Source organism: Pongo pygmaeus, chromosome 1, assembly GCF_028885625.2.
Source record: "Pongo pygmaeus isolate AG05252 chromosome 1, NHGRI_mPonPyg2-v2.0_pri, whole genome shotgun sequence".
In the NCBI taxonomy this organism is placed as follows: domain Eukaryota; kingdom Metazoa; phylum Chordata; class Mammalia; order Primates; family Hominidae; genus Pongo; species Pongo pygmaeus.
Window position 1 is genome coordinate 87,773,623 of NC_072373.2, and position 15,888 is coordinate 87,789,510.

General features: G+C 49.9%; 2 protein-coding genes across 10 annotated transcripts in view; one reads left to right on the forward strand and one right to left on the reverse strand.

Moving 5' to 3' along the window:
* Positions 1 to 2,245: 2,245 nt before the first annotated feature.
* Positions 2,246 to 15,888, reverse strand: part of LOC129044906 (uncharacterized protein C1orf226) — a 313,541-nt gene continuing 299,898 nt past the window's right edge. For 5 of the 7 annotated variants that reach the window (XM_054503141.2, XM_054503131.2, XM_063649453.1 and 2 more), the window contains 2 exons: positions 6,798 to 7,125; positions 2,246 to 5,894 (listed from right to left, as the gene is read on the reverse strand). In XM_054503141.2, the coding sequence (XP_054359116.1) occupies positions 5,393 to 5,894; positions 6,798 to 7,125 (830 nt within the window). In that variant the 3' untranslated portion in view covers positions 2,246 to 5,392. Of the gene's footprint in view, positions 5,895 to 6,797; positions 7,126 to 9,983; positions 12,198 to 15,888 lie in introns of those variants that run through there. The other 2 variants (XM_054503158.2, XM_054503177.2) reach the window with 2 other exon arrangements.
* SPATA46 (spermatogenesis associated 46) lies at positions 12,144 to 15,185 on the forward strand. Of its 3 annotated transcripts, none has more exons than XM_054503199.2 (3): positions 12,144 to 12,323; positions 13,611 to 13,724; positions 14,398 to 15,185. In XM_054503199.2, the coding sequence occupies exons 1-3, from the start codon at positions 12,221 to 12,223 to the stop codon at positions 14,934 to 14,936; spliced, it is 756 nt and encodes a 251-aa protein (XP_054359174.1). In that variant the 5' UTR covers positions 12,144 to 12,220; the 3' UTR covers positions 14,937 to 15,185. The 3 variants fall into 3 exon arrangements, with proteins under 3 accessions (XP_054359174.1, XP_054359167.1, XP_054359179.1); XM_054503192.2 differs by having other exon boundaries at positions 12,164 to 12,323; positions 14,341 to 15,012; XM_054503204.2 differs by lacking the exon at positions 13,611 to 13,724 and having other exon boundaries at positions 12,186 to 12,323; positions 14,398 to 15,012.

A 15,888-nucleotide genomic window follows, 5' to 3' on the forward strand; every position in this document is an offset into this window, starting at 1 on the left:
TGACCTCAAAGGCATTGTGAAATCTGAGAGCAGATTAAACCGACCCAGCAGGAATTTTCTGAGATTAGGGTAGCATCTGAGTACATTTCCAGGTCAGCTAATTTCATAAAAATTCTGAATACCAACTGGGGTCCCTGCCAGCATAGTCACAGACCTAAGGAATGAGGTGGGTCTCCTGATGGCCTCTGAGTGTGTTTCCTTCAGCAACTACTACCGGCAGATTTAGTCCGGAGGAAACGAGCACTCTCTCGGCTGAAATTCATTGCCTCACTCTGAGCCCCGCTTTGGTGCTTCCATTGGATTTCACATCCTGATCACATACCCTGTTAGCATAGTGCCTGGGAGGGCAGGTATGATGGCACTCCCATCCATTCAGAATGGAGAAAGAGGACCGCGTGTCACTTTTCCACCAACGTCACCACAGTCCCCTAGATAGCACTTAGTGCATGGCAGGAAGGAGCTTGAATATACTGTCTGAATAAATGCATCTTTGTCCCCCAGATTCTAGAACAGTGGCTCAGCGTAGAGCACAGCATTAAAAAACATGACATATGCACTTCCATTTTTACACTTAAAATTCCCTTAAAAATTTTTTTACACTAGAACTGTTTATACTTGATCTTAGACAAAAATAACGACTTCGCATAATAGTGGGAAAGGCATGTTAAAAGCACGTTTCACACCTGAATGACTGCAGCAAGATACTGAAGCCATTCAATGGGATAGGTCATCTGAAGTCATCGCAGCATACTCATAAAGAAAAAAGTTGCTCTCGTATTTTCTTTTCTTTTTTTTTATTATTATTATACTTTAAGTTTTAGGGTACATGTGCACAATGTGCAGGTTACATATGTATACATGTGCCATGCTGGTGTGCTGCACCCATTAACTCGCCATTTAGCATTAGGTATATCTCCTAATGCTATCCCTCCCCCCTCCCCCAACCCCACAACAGTCCCCAGAGTGTGATGTTCCCCTTCCTGTGTCCATCTGTTCTCATTATTCAATTCCCATCTATGAGTGAGAACATGCGGTGTTTGGTTTTTTGTCCTTGCGATAGTTTACTGAGAATGATGATTTCCAATTTCATCCATGTCCCTACAAAGGACATTAACTCATCATTTTTTATGGCTGCATAGTATTCCAGTATTTTCAATGCCTTTTCCCAAAACATGGAGGATTGGTTTTTATGTTTTTCCTGCTTTCCCTGGACGATAATGCCACAGCCCACTGCAGAGACAGCGAGCAACCTTTGAGATCACAGCTGTTCTCTTCTTGCCCCTCTGCTGAGAAACAAAGTGTGGGAGTGGAACAAAATGCAGAAAACGTTAGAGACTTAGCCTCATGCCTGAGACACCTCTGACATGGAGCCAGGGAGCCCCTGCACGCGGAACTGTGGAATCCAACCCCAGGCATAGTCACATCTGCACATGAGAGGGCTGCGCAGAAAGGCCCCATGTTTCCCTTTGGAAATGTGCGTGGCTTTTGTGAACAGACTGAACACCCCTTTCCCTTCCTGTTTCTTCCCCATTTCCTTCCTTTTAAGGAGGATAAAGGCCTGGCCAATTCTCAGCTGTGTGGGTCCTCTGGATCCTTGGATCTGACACTGGCCTAGGGGCAGCAATGGGGCAAAGGGACTCCAGGCCAGCTCTTCTCTGAGCCACCTTCTCTCCGCGGGTGAGCAACAAGAATGTCCCTGTCCAGGGGGGGCCCTTGGGGGCAATTTCCCAGGAAGTACCTAAGTCCAAATCACTGACATATATTGATGACTCTCTTTGAGAGGCTGATAGAAGCTCTGGTTCCTCTATGGAAGAACGTGCACACATGAATGTGAAGCTTCATCCCTTTCTTGGTGGAAGAGGGCTTTGGACCCAGGTAAAGAATGAGTGTCCTAGAGGATGATCCGACGGCCATGTCCACTTACCCCCACTTCCTCCCAAGGAGGGTCCTGCCTGTGCACATCATGATGGCGCCCCTGAAACAGTGATAGGTTGGGTTGGCAGAGGTACCCCCTCACAGTGGCCAGCCAGGAGAGCCAATGATGGCACATCCTCAGAAGTCATTTCCCCACCAAGGGTTCAGGCTGGAGGTGTCGGTAGTGCCCATCTTCCTCACATTCTACCTCCCTCATTTCTCACTTTTCTAGGCTTACAAAGGAAAATGCCAACACCCTCCAGCCAACAAGTCAGCCTTGAGGAAACCAACTGCTCCCCATCAGTCAGGAGGAAAAACAGACAAAGCCAGCAAACCAAACTAAATCATTTTATTGTGCAATTTCCTTCTACCAGAAAATTACTAAAAATATAAATATTACCTCTCTAAAAATACTCAGAATAGATCTGTAATCTTCTTCCTCCTTCTCCAAACTGGAGCCAATCTTCTTCTTTAAAGGCTGATGGATTGCATACATGTATGTCTTCCATATCAGCCACATACACAACATTCAGATACACTTCCCTCTGTGCAGGGGGATACACCAGCCTCCTGCCAGGTTCTGGAAGCTCACCTTATAATCTATCAGGATAAAGCTGTGTGCTGAGTAGGAGGTTATGATGGGGTTGGGAGTAACAAGGAGATAAAAGACCTTGTGGTCCCAGCTTCCTTATGTGGACAGAGAAGATACGTCCTTTACTCCTCCTCATTACCCTGCCCTCTCATGGACTGGGCTAACTGAAGGCCAAGCTCCCAGAGAAGCTGGACTCACTGTGCGGGATTACTGGGGGTGTGGCTGCCAGGCTGCAGTCACAAGAAGGCCAGACTGTTGAGATGGACATGGAAACCAGGTGAGGCTTTGGATGGAAAGCTGGTCTGGGCCAAGGCCTCTGCAGGATGAGTAGTAGCTGTTCCTGCTGGGCTTTGGGCAGCACCTAGACCCTAGCACCGGGTACTATCTGCAGCATCTAAGATCAGACACCAGTCTCAGAGAGCCTCCCGAGGTAGCAGCATCACCCCTGCAGCAGGGGGACAGGTGGGTTATAGGCAGTTAGATTGGAGCAGGGTCCCATGGCACTGTATTCAGTATCAGACACAAGTCTGAAGAACTCTGGGGTCACCCTGGCAATGGTCCTGGACAACCTGGTGGGATCCTTTTGCTCATCCTGGGTCTAAGGTCCTGGACTCCAGCAGCAGCTGGGCTATAGAGTGGAGGCAGGGTACTTAAGAAAGGCTGCACCTGCAATACCTGTACCTATGGCTGCCATATCATCGGGCCATAGCCGCCCTGGGCTCCAGAAGAGGAGAAGCCCCAGAGTGCAGGGACTTGCTAGGTTTCCCATCAAAGCACAAACCATGCTCCTGGTATGGGAAGCTCAGATGAAGTGGCTTGCTCCTGGGATGTGTGTTTGGGGGCTCTATCCCTATCCTCAGCTCTGGTGTTTTGTGTGATACCCCAAACCATTCTGGGAAAACTCAAAGGACCCCGAATGCTAGTCCTGAGACCTCCTCTGACATCAGGGTCAGATATCACATCCTTGGAGTGAGAAAGAATGTACATGTAAGCCCTGCTCACTCTACCAGGGCCTGCAGGTGCCCCGCTGCAGTGACTCCTACAAGGGAGGGGAGACAGCTTGTGGTGAGCAGGTGGTGAAACCTGGCTTTCTGGGAGAAGGACGACAATGGAAGGCAAGGTAGAAGGGAAAGTGGTGGGGGGGCCGTGGCAAGGCCACACAGCTGCAGAAGCAAGAATGCAGGAAGGCACCCACATCCTAGCAATCCTGCTGAGGCTCCTAGTTCTGTAGGAGTTAGCATGGCCATTTTATATGGCAGCAGTGGTGGGAAGGGGAGCAGAGGCTTGGAGATGAGAAGAGCTGGGAAGCAAGCCCTGGGTATCCCAGAGCTTATGGGTGGGAAGCCAAACAATGAACAGAACAGGGGAGCCCACAGGAATCCCAGGAGGAGGATGCCGCACCGCCTGCCCTGGCCGGACGTGCCATTCCCAGCCTTCTCCCAGGGAACCGGCCACCTTGTTCAAGAAAAGGAACATTCTCCTCTTGCTGCAAAGAGCCCCAGGATTAGGATCACCCCCTTACAGGCTCTGCTGGCCACAGGAAGACAGCACAGTAGGACCCCTGGTGGAAGACAGGAACATAAAAGTGGGTTAATCCAGGAGAGCAGGAACCAGTTAAGGTTGGATGAACCTGGTCAGTTCCTTACATGGATCCTGAAGCAGGAAAAAGCCCACCAGCATCAGCATAAAAGAAAGGCAGGGAAGGGCAGGGCGGGGCCGCTCCAGTGAGGTCCAGAGCTGCAGGAGGCCCAGGCAACTTCAGCACAAGCACAAAGCACTTCCACTTAATTAAAACTGGTTTTCCCCCACAGTTCTTCTCACATTCCAATCTTGCACACACTTCACTCTGGCTCTCACAGCAGGCCCAGGCCCTGAAACGGCATCATTTTAGGCTGCAAGGTGGCCCCTGAAAAGCTGTTCTGATCCCCAGTGATCGCTCTTCTCTGTCCCATCCTCACTCCCTTCTCCCTGCTTCTGCTCTGGGTTTTCAGCGCCAGCCATGAATGCCAAGACCACCCCCAAGTTCCTGGGCCCTCCTCACAAAACAAAATCAGAGTGTGCTCGGCTGCATCTGCTGGGGCCTGGCTCTCCCTGTCTTCACACACTCAGCAAAGGAAGCCTGATCTTTCCTTCTGTGCAGAATGCCCACATTTTGTATTCGACATCTGACCAGATAGGGGGAAACCTTGGGAACCCTGGGTGGCAGGGTTCAAACCCTGGGTGAACTCTCAAGGTCTCAGGCCTGGTAAGCATCTCCTCTGGCCTCCACCCCTGGGGCAGAGCAAACATGGCAACCAGGGGCCTGCGCTGTCCTGGGACCAAGAGGAGCCATGGCTGGGCTGTGGTCAGGGTGTGTGGCTTTCTAGGCCACGGCCTGTCATCAAGCCAAACCCATCATTCCTCATCCAGCCTTGCTCCCGCTGAGGCCAGGGGCCTCGGACCCATCAAGGAGGAGAGAGAAGGGACCGGGGTGTGGGAGGGAGAACAGCAGGGGAGGAGGCGCACGTAGGGGACAGGCAAAGAGAATTCCTGCAAGATCCATCGTCCTGGGCTGGTGGCCCTGCAATTCACTGAGAAGACAGGACAAGCTCAAGAGTGGAAGAGCTCTAATGTCCAAGGGCTGCAGCCCACTCAGAGGAGGTTACAGAAAATTAGGCTCAAGACGGCATCGAGTCCTTTAGCCATTCTGCAGATAGACTCTTTAACTAGAACTACTCCAGGACTTCCAGACCTGCAAAATCCCATGATGGACGACTGGCTCTCTGCTGGTGCCTCATACAAGGAAGACAAAGGGCATGGCGGAATTGGGGCCAGGGCCAGTGTGTGCAGTGGAGGAGAAAGCAGCAGGAAGACAAGGGCAGAGCTCAGCAGGAAAGAGCAGAGGCTCTATTCAAAGGACAGCAGGTCTGGGTGAGGGCCCTCATTGTCCAGGCTGGAGGTCCGTGCCTGAGGAGGGGGGCTGCCATCACCCCAGGACTCAGCCAGGCTGATGGGGCTCAAGCTGAGTTTGAGGCCATTCCTCTCGATGAGGCTGGGGGAGGAGGCCCTTCTGCACTCAGTCATCTTTCGCTTGGATTCATCCTGGCTATCCTTGTGGATTAGGTCAGGTACTGACAGGGAAACCTCTCCATTGGGCAGAACTTCGCCTCTCTCTTCTCTTTCCGTGGTGGCCTCCGGCTGCGAAGTGTCTCCTGGGACGTCAGGCTGGGCAGTGGGAGCAGAGTCCTGGGCCTGCCCAGGTGATGGCTCTGTCCCATACTCCAGACTGCTCAGGACAGGCTGTGATGAAATCAGCATGTCCTGGGTGGTCTTCAGGGCCCGAGGGGTTCGCTTTCTGGTTATGGGAGGTGGAGGATCCAGCCGAGGAAATGCTTCTTGCAGGACTGACCTGTAAGTTTAATGACAATAAACACACATGCCTTAAGGACAGCAAGATACCAATCCACCTGCCATCTTGCTTCTCCAACTCCAACTGCACTTTCAACCCACCCCACCCAATAACTGCTCTACTCCTTGGGCTCTAGTTCTTGGTTTGGCATGTAGGCCTTAGCAACTTCAGCATAACAGTAGCTTTTGGCCTGGTCCATGCTCACTCAGTGTTCAGAGCAGCACAAAGTGCTGGCCTCTAGAAGACAGGATAGAGACTGCTAGCGAACCTCGTCAAATCAGAACCCATGCAGTAAGTCTTGCAGAGGGCATTCCCACCTCAGATGCACAGGCGTTTAAAACAAGGCCTGGAAAGAGCCTGTTGGTAGAAGGGGGAAGAACAGGAGGGCTGCTACAGGGGGCTTCTCCCACTCTGCCCTAGTGGGCTCTGACAGGTACAGGCTTCTCCACAAGCAACGGTCTAGGGCAGCGGTTCTCAGCTATGGCCGGGCATCGGAATCTACCTGGGGAACTTCTGGGCAATAGTTGGGTTCAAATCCAGCTCTGCCAAGTACTAACTTTGTGACCTCAAGCTATTTACTTTGCCTGTCTGAACGTGAGTTATCTGCAGGATGGAAATATCATCTACCTCCCAGGGCTGCTGGGAGGGTTAGACAAAATGATGCAACCAAAGCCTGCAGCACAGAGCTGAGGACATGGTGGGCACTCAGCAACCTTCACCTGTGGCTGCGGAAGGTGAAGCCAGCTCCCGAGAACGTGGCCTGATCCTGCAGCTTTTCAGTACAGGACAATCTCACACCCCTCCCTCGGGGCTGTTCTTCTGTGGAGACACTGAGGTTTGTCCCTGTACCTTTTCAAGTGGGTCCACAGAGAAGCAAGGATGTTGGGCGGGTGAGGGGCTCACCTTTCATCCTCTAGCCAAGCCCCTGGAGCCGCGTCAGCCCCACCGGCCAGTTGTGCTCCTGCAGTCTTGTTGATCTCTGTCATACCCACACTGCCCAGGCTGGAGGGCTCCTTTCTCCGCAGGAAGTCATTCACTTTGGCCCCCATGGCTTTGCCCAGGTTCTTGAGGTGCTGGCTGCTGCCCACCCAGAGTCCTGGCCCCCCAGGCTCAGCAGAGCCCAGAGGGGCAGAGCCGGGGGCCATGGGCTTGGACAAGTGGGGGAAGGAGCGGCTGGCCTGGAGCTTTGGAGTGAGGGCTGTGTTCAAATTCTCAAACATGCCGTGGTCAACTATGAACAAAGAGGTGACAGAGAGACATGATGAGGAAAAGGGAGCAGTACCTGTGCTCTATCATTCAGCTTTCTTTATCCCATACCCAAAACTTGTAACTTCCAAGGCTTTGGAAATATTCAAGAAAGAGCCAGCAAAGACACTCTTGAACTTACCAGTGCAGTTTTCTTGATGGGAGAGGAACTAGAAATTCTAGCTCTGCCCCACCCAGGTTAATCAGTGACTAATGCTAGCCATAAAAAAATAAAGTTGTTCCTGTAAACCCGCCTCCTTGACTCATGGGCTTGGCGCCTTTACCTTGGAGTCACCACACCCTTTGAAGTAAAGAAAAAATGAGGATGAAGCAATGAAACATGACATTTTTACATCGCTGTAAGCACGTGCTGAGCTCTCAGTGGGTTGGCATCTGGTGGAGGGACGGCACGGATGAGGTTTGGTGTTAGAAGCTCCCCCACTGAAGGCCATGAGTATAGCACATATTCTCCACGAAAAATGGGGCAGCAGCTCCTCAGGTCTACAGAGGTGGGACTTGAGCGAGTGGGCCAGCTCTTGCAGAGATGCTAAGTGGTGATTCAGAATCAGTTCATAACAAATGGATAGGTACTCGATGCCAGTGAAGCATGAGGATCCCAATGAACATCAGCTTACTTGATCCTTACAACCACCTAGGGAGGTGGTGCATGGAAGGATATCTACCTACAGATGAAGCCTGCAGGACTCCGCTAATACAGTGCCACGCCTGAGGTCACACAGCTAAAAAACAGCAGGGCTGGAGCTAGAACTCTGGCCTTCTAACCCACGGCTCAGGGCTCTGTCCACAACTTTGCCCTGCTATAGATCATGGAACAGCTGCCTATATATGCCTGGTACATGGTCCTTCTTGTAGGGATCCTCTTTGGCTTGAAAAATTAACTCAAAGAGCTGGGTATAAACCCATTAGGTTGTAAAGATTTGCAAGGCAGAGGCCATGCCTCATTCATCTTTGTATCTTCAACACCTAGCCTGGGTTTGGTACACAGCTGTGCTCAATACAGATCTTGAATCGCCAAAACCCATTTTGTAGATAGAAAATTGTGGTGGCCAAGGTGATAGCTTAAAAGTTTGTTATTGAAATGACTGGAGCTCCAGGCTCTAAGCCATGCTGTCCACACACTCACACTTGGCCATCCTCTCCTTATCTGGAAATCCAGCTCAGTCATCAGGCAGCCAGACCCACTCTGAGGCCTTGGAATCTGGGTCAAGCTTTCTGTCTACACCAACTACCTACCCCAGATATGTTGTCAGTCTGAGGAAAGGAGATCGCTCAATCATTTGATGACTAGGCTCCTTTCCTTGTCAACACCTCTGCTAAGTGTCTATTTTCACTGAGCCTCTTCTAAGAGTAACTGGGGTTAGGGTGTACTTTTTCTTCTGCTGAATTTTTGTGTAAAGCAGTTCTTTCTGCCCTGCACTGCTGCATCCTGGGCCAGTGAAAACCTTTCTTGTGGTTTCAGTGGTGCTATCCTTTCTAGGCCAACTACCTAGGTATGCCATATTCTAAGGGCCTTTGGGTGGCAGGGAGGAAAACCTGTGGGAAGTGAAGTGGAGACTACTCTGTGCGGATAAGCCCTGTGGCCTTCACCACTGCAGAGTGAGGACCTGCCAGGGAACAGCATGACAGCATCCCTGGGACACAGGGCCTGAGCTGGCTGGGCTCCAGATAGACCCACCACACCAGCAGAAGCTTCCAGCCCGCTCCACAGCAAGCAGGGTCAACTCCTGATGATTCTCCTAAGTGTGTATCTTGCCACATCATCCACTTTGGCACAATTTGCCTGTCAGGTCCCACATCCTTCTTATTTTCTTTAATCATGTCATCCACAAACTAGCAAAGAAGATTTGGAAACCAAACCATTTAACTATATTCCCCCAAACCAGAAAGTACATAGACAACAATGAAACTGTACGAAATGCCCGGGGAAGGCAAATTGCCACCACTTCCCAAATCAGACATTTCCCTGGTGGTCTCCTTATTGGTTTAAAGTGACTTTTCAGAGCAGACATACTCGTTTTTAAAAAGGCAAGCACCAAAAACACCTGTCAAGGTGATTAGTAAATTATAAGCGATTATTATTTTTAAAACACTCTTTGTAATAAACAGAACTCTGGATTATGTACCATTTTGGATCTCCTGTATTTTTTGCTCCCTACCATTCATAACATAGTCTATAATGCACTGTATTCTCAAGTAATGTAAAGAGAGCCTACCATGCACTCCCTTTACCCTTGTCTAAGTCTTTCCAGTAAATACACCGTGTCTTAAAATGGTAAGCTCCTTGAGGGCCATAGCGTCCGAAGTGTTTCTTTATCTCCTACAATGCCCAGCGTAGGGTCTTGCACGATAGTAGGCATTTAATAAGTTTGTTTAATTGAATTTGACTTTTATATGAATTCTTAAAAATTGCATGATGGACTGACGTTGTAGGGAAACTGCTCAAAAGTCTTTTTCCATTGATAAAAACCACTCAAAACCCCCTCTATGGGAGTGGTCTTCAGGGGCTCTTGAGGTCAGACCCGGAGAACTGCCCTTCTATTCAAAGTGAAAGTGGGGATCTGGCTGGGGGTCCCTTTATCCCTATGTCTGAGGACGACCAATGGGTCCCTTTCTTGATGATGATGTTAATGACCCCCACACATTGTCTCTCTTGCTTCAGGACTAGAGGCTTGATGGTTCAGAAAATAATGGCAATGGAGGACAGAGAGATGACTGGACCCCAGCCAGGTGGCCCTCCCGACAGTACCCCCCAACATGCACACACCCAAGCAGAGGAGGGCATCTGGGGATGTAAGTCATCCACAAAAAAACAGGATATCTTACCTGTCCGAGAAAGGGGCTCGGAAAGCAGGTGGGAAACAAACAAGAGAAAGACACATTTTACGTAGTGACCAGTCACTTTGAGAGTGTCACCTCCTGCCTGGGCCACCAGTACCAGCATACCTCGGGAAGACACAGCACACAAGACAGGGGACCTGCTACAAGGAGTGGTGTGCACCCTGGAACCACCAGGCTCCCACAAACTTTTCAGTGACTAAACCAAAACTGGGTCACATTTTAAAAACTCTACACAGGCACTGAGAGATTCTGCCTCCCATATTTCCCCCCAGTATTTTAAGCCCCCTTTACATTAAGTCTGAGGTTCCAGTGGGAGAGTCTGAAGTTGGCAGTCGGAGAAATGTGATGGGTCAAGACACAATGCAATTCCAAGTCCTCGGGGTCCTGTGTGCATCACTCACAAGTATGCTACTGTCCACATGTCAATCTGCGTTTTAGCCAGGAAGATGTTCATCCACTCCAGTTTAGAGTCTAAACTAATAACATGGGAAAACCAAGTAGCAGAGAGGTTTGCCCAATATCACACAGGTAGCTCATGGTGGAGTGGGGTTAGAAGTCACATAAGCTGATGCCCAGACTCACGAGCTTTCTCTACACCTTAATGGACCAAATGAAATTGCTGATACCCCCCAAACTGCCAAAGTATGTGGCTTCAACTTACTTTCCAATACATGCTAATGTTCCAAACCAGGCTATCTGGGAGGAACACAAGGGGAATCATGTTCTCCCATTGTCCTTCGAAGGTTTCAGTACTATGAATAAATACACACAGGAAGACAACTCTGAGCTCTCACGTGCAGAAGCTAACTCACACTTCACTCACACATGCTCGACAGCACTGCAAAACAAGCCCATCACCATTTCCAGAGCGGCCATAGCTCCCCATACAGCATAAACATACCTGCCATTTAGATCTGCAGCCCTGTTCTGTATCTAGTTGACATGTTGTGATAATCTTGAAAGGGCTGCCGTCAGCTTATCTCCCAAGTGTCACAATCATCTTTCACCTTATTCCACACCTCGTTAGTGCACAAAGTTGTTATAGGACAAGCGAAACAAAGAGGCAACCTTGCCTCTCTGGAGTCCCAGAGTCTCCCCATCAAACTGACTTCAGCAATGAGCAAAATAGTATTGAGTAAGCCACCCATTTGCGTTTTAGTCACTTGCTAAAAAGAGCACCAACCACCGAAAACAATATTTGGTCCCTATTCTTAGGAAATACACATTGAAGTACTTAGGTATAAAACGACATAGTGTTTATAACTTACCTTCAAATAGTTCAGAGAAAAAATTAAGTATATACACATACACATGGGGTAGGGGGCAGGAGGGAGGGGACGGATACAGCAAATGGGGTAAAGTGTTAATAGGAAAATCTGGATACAGGGCATAAGGGTGTTCTTTGTATTGATTTTATTTTTTGCAACTTTTGAGATGGAGTCTCGCTCTGTCACCCAGGCTGCAGTGCAGTGGCGCTATCTCAGCTCACTGCAGCCTCTGTCTCCCAGGTTCAAGCGATTCTCCTGCCTCAGCTTCCCAAGTAGCTGGGATTACAGGCGCCCACCACCACGCATGGGTAAATTTTATGTTTTGGGTAGAGATGGGGTTTCACCATGTTTGTCTGGCTGGTCTTGAACTCCTGACCTCAAATGATCCACCTGCCTTGGCCTCCCAAAGTGCTGGGATTATAGGCCTGAGCCACTGCACCCAGCCTATTTCTGCAACTTTTACAAATTTGAATTTCCAAAGAAAATGTGAAAAATATATAAACCTCAAAAAACAAACTAACACAAAACAATAAAAATATTTGCTGACAGAGATTAGGCTGATAAAGGAGAAGAAAAGGAAGGAGATTATTCAGACAGGACAGAGGTTTCCAGGGCTGGAGGGCTGGAGGTACACAGTGTCAACACAGAAAACTGATGATAACAAAGATAAAAGGAGACAAACAGACAGCATCACTATAGTATCTCTACTACATTCTTCTCTCTGGTTATTCTCAATCAGGGCCTGCCACTGGGCAATGGCAAGTCAAATACAATCTTTACACATTTTAATCTTGCTTGCAGTAGACTCCATTCATCTTCCAAAGGGTACCCTAGTTGGTAGTGGAATCATGTGGCTTGTGACATCAACTGTGCTCAGAATGTTTACCCTCTGGACAAGCCAGCCAGCCTCTCCAGAGCAGCCGTGTGATCTCTGTACCCTGCAGTGGTCAGAATATGGAGAACTTCTCACTCCTGAGCATCTCTGGACCTCCAATCTCTTCCTCCACCCTGAGTGCTTTTCCCGACATCATGTTCTCTCATGCCACCAGCCTGCCAGGTAAACTCTGGTGCCACTAGGGCCACAAAGATGTGGTTTTTTTGAAGCTTTTAATTGAGTACCCTACCAGATCATGTTACAGGACCACGATTTAGTGAGAAAGTCAAATTACGTATGGGGAGAAAATAATTTTTCAAAATGCTGCATTTGTGGTAAGTAGTTACTGCTGTGTATTGATTTTTGGTAAGGGAAGAAAGGGGAAAACTTTTTTTTTTTTTTTTTTTGAGACAGAGTTTCACTCCTGTCACCCAGGCTGGAGTGCAATGATGTGATCTCGGCTCACTGCAACCTCCGCCTCCTGGGTTCAAGTGATTCTCCTGCCTCAGCCTCCATTTATCATCAAGGTTTTCCCCCTAGAGTGTGCATGAAATCTCAAGATGGCAGTATGTCTACATAGAGTAGAAACTAGTTTTAGCTCTGTTTTGACAAACTTGGAGAGGATTTGGAGTTAGCCAAATCAGAGAAGCCTAAGCAGCAGGGTAAACTGATGAGCACATCATGGAATAAAGTTGGACACCCTGAGGACTCCCTGTTCAAAATACAGTCCTTAGACTTGCAACATCTGCATCATCTGGGAGCTTGTTAGAAATGCAGAATCTCAGGTTCCCACCCCAGACCCACTGAATCAGCATCTGCGTTATTAACAAGATCCCCAGGGGATCCCTATGCACAGTAAAATGGAGAAGTACTGCTCAGTGGAGTAGGCCTCCTAAGCATCCATTTGTCTATATATATGACATTTATAAATTTGTCCGCCAAACTGAACACAGCTGCTATTCTGGGATTCGAGGCAGGTCAGCTTTTTGTCCAAGTGTTAGCACTCCACGGTGTGCCGTGCAGTGATGGCCCACGGGAACCCTGACTGTGGGTATGAGATGTTTCAACTGGACAATCCTAAAAGCGGGCATGGAACACTGCTCTGCAGCCTGTGACTCTGGGTCCCAGGATGCCCAGGAGACCGGCCATGTGGAGTGAAGTCATCCGTGTGATGAGATTCAGGAGGGTTAGGTGAGGGGCAGGTCAGGCAGAGAGGTGTCATCTGGGCCACATCTTAAATCCCACTTTCCAGAGGATCTTTCTGAGGCCTGAATGAAACGGACCCATTCAGAATTCCCCAGGATGTCATCCAGAATAGCTCTGCCTGGCTGAGTTTGAGAGGTCACTGATCTGTTTCAGCTTTGAGATGCCTTGAAGTACAGAGGTTGAGCCTCTAGGTATGCCTGGGGGAGTCCCAGGAAGTGGAATCCCAACCTTGCTCAGCTCATCAGTGTTTCTTCTGTAACCCAGACATCGCAAAGACAGCAGTACCCACTGAGGCATCCAGCCCAGCTCAGGCCCTGCCACCCCAGTACCAAAGCATCACTGTCCAGCAAGAGATACAGAACTCAGTGCTCTCACCAGGTGAGGCCTTCACTGACTCTGGGCGGGAATGTGTGAGAGGCTAAGGATGAAAAGGGGCTGCTTCCCTAAGGAAGCAGAGGTGCCTGGAAGCTGAACCCCCATGCGTGGCCTTGTCACCTGCAGCCTCCTATCTGGCCCTTCTTCCTTTGGTAGACACCCACAGGCCTGGGGCTCTCGCCTTGCCTCCCCTCTCCTGTCTCTGAAACTGGTGTGCAAGAGCAGCTTCTGGCTGAGTGGGCTGTGTAGGGATCAAGATGAGCAGTGAGGCTGAAAAAAGGGTCACAACCATGGGTGGCGAAAAGAGGGACTGTGGGAGGCCACCGGTCTGGCTATCCACTGGGTCACCTGTCTGTGTCTATCCTTAGAGGAGTCAGTGGACATGGTGTCTCCAGGAAGGGAAGGCCTTGACAAATACCAAGGCTTACCAACTAAAAGCAGCCTCTCCTGCCCCAAGATCCAACAGCCTTTTGTACCCCTAGAAAAAGAATGCAGGGAGAAGGAATGCCCTCGGCTGCTCTTCCCACCGTCTTGCGTCTGCTCTCAGAACTGTAATTGTGGTGGGGTGTGGGTAACCAGGGTCATGCCTGATGTCTGCCTTCTTACCTTTCTGCTCCAGCATCCTTGGCTCCACTGCTCCCTGCCAGAGACTCAGACCTGGTCCTTTCCTTTGCAGACTGCAGCTTGGGGGACACCCACCATGGAGAGAAGCTGAGGCGGAACTGCACTATCTACCGGCCCTGGTTCTCCCCCTACAGCTACTTCGTGTGTGCAGACAAAGAGAGCCAGCTGGAGGCCTACGACTTCCCAGAGGTGCAGCAGGATGAGGGCAAGTGGGACAACTGCCTTTCCGAGGACATGGCTGAGAGCATCTGTTCGTCCTCTTCCTCCCCAGAGAACACTTGCCCTCGAGAAGCCACCAAGAAATCCAGGCATGGCCTGGACTCCATCACATCCCAGGACATCCTAATGGCTTCCAGGTGGCACCCAGCACAGCAGAATGGCTACAAGTGCGTGGCCTGCTGCCGCATGTACCCCACCCTGGACTTCCTCAAGAGCCACATCAAGAGGGGCTTCAGGGAGGGCTTCAGCTGCAAGGTGTACTACCGCAAGCTCAAAGCCCTCTGGGACAAGGAGCAGAAGGCCCGGCTGGGAGACAGGCTCTCCTCGGGCAGCTGCCAGGCTTTCAATAGTCCTGCTGAACACCTTAGGTAAATTGGCGGTGAAGCCTACTTATGTCTCTAGAGAGATGCCAATAAAGTTAGTCACAGCCTTCTGTCCAGTCTGAGGTCACCCCGCACAGCCTGCTGTCCAGTCTGAGGTCACCTTGCACAGCCTGCTGTCCTTCCCAGAACCCAGCTCCCATCCCCTTTGGCTAATGGTTGCCTAGCAACACCAGGCACACACCTTCTCCTTTCTCTCTTTTAAAAATAAAGACAATACCTGAAGTTTGGGAAAATCATCTAAGGCAGAGGTTCTCAAAGTAAGGTGCCCAGCTGGCAGTACCAGCACCCCCTGGGAACTCTCAGGCCCTCCTCAGACCTACTGAATCAGAAACTATGGGGCTGGGGCTGGCGGTCTATGTTCTAACCAGCCCTCCAGGTGATTCTGATGCAGCTCAGCTGTGAGAAGCACTGCTCTAGGATTCTGGCCTCTGCTTGGTCCCTATGTGGTCAGTCCTTGCCCTACCTTGAGAAGAAGGGGCTGGATGCCCTTTCCTATTTACATGGGGAAGAATCTCTGCAGTTTTAAAGGCTTCTTTGATGGTAGATCTTCTGAGGGGGGAATGTGGAGGACAATATGCCTCTGAGTATAAGGCAGGTAAGAGGCAGATGGGGCTGAGCTCACCCGGGGCTGAGCTCACAGGTGCTACCATCATTCACCTAGAACAGCCATCTAGGGCTGGAGCAAAATAGAATGAGTTTTGACCCAGGAGACGTCTTTTCATGGCTGCTTTGAGACAGGTGAAAATAGGCAGATAAACATGGGAACCTATTGCTTCCTGTTACCAAGCAATGTGCCCAGTGGGCAGCCCTGACTCTGCCTCCATTTCTGAGTGAACCTCTGGTCCATCTGACCCAGAAAGATGGATAAGCATCAGGGATGCAGCAGGGACATCTATCTTGACTGTAACGTGGTTTTTAAAAAGCACCAAATGCTTGCTGGT

Bases quoted from the DNA above. Each gene is read 5' to 3' on its own strand.
- SPATA46 (XM_054503192.2), top strand. From the start codon at position 12,221: ATGGAGAACTTCTCACTCCTGAGCATCTCTGGACCTCCAATCTCTTCC. The intron at 12,324-13,610 runs GTAAACTCTGGT...TCTGTAACCCAG, and splicing joins TCATGCCACCAGCCTGCCAG to ACATCGCAAAGACAGCAGTA. The intron at 13,725-14,340 runs GTGAGGCCTTCA...TTTCTGCTCCAG, and splicing joins GAACTCAGTGCTCTCACCAG to CATCCTTGGCTCCACTGCTC.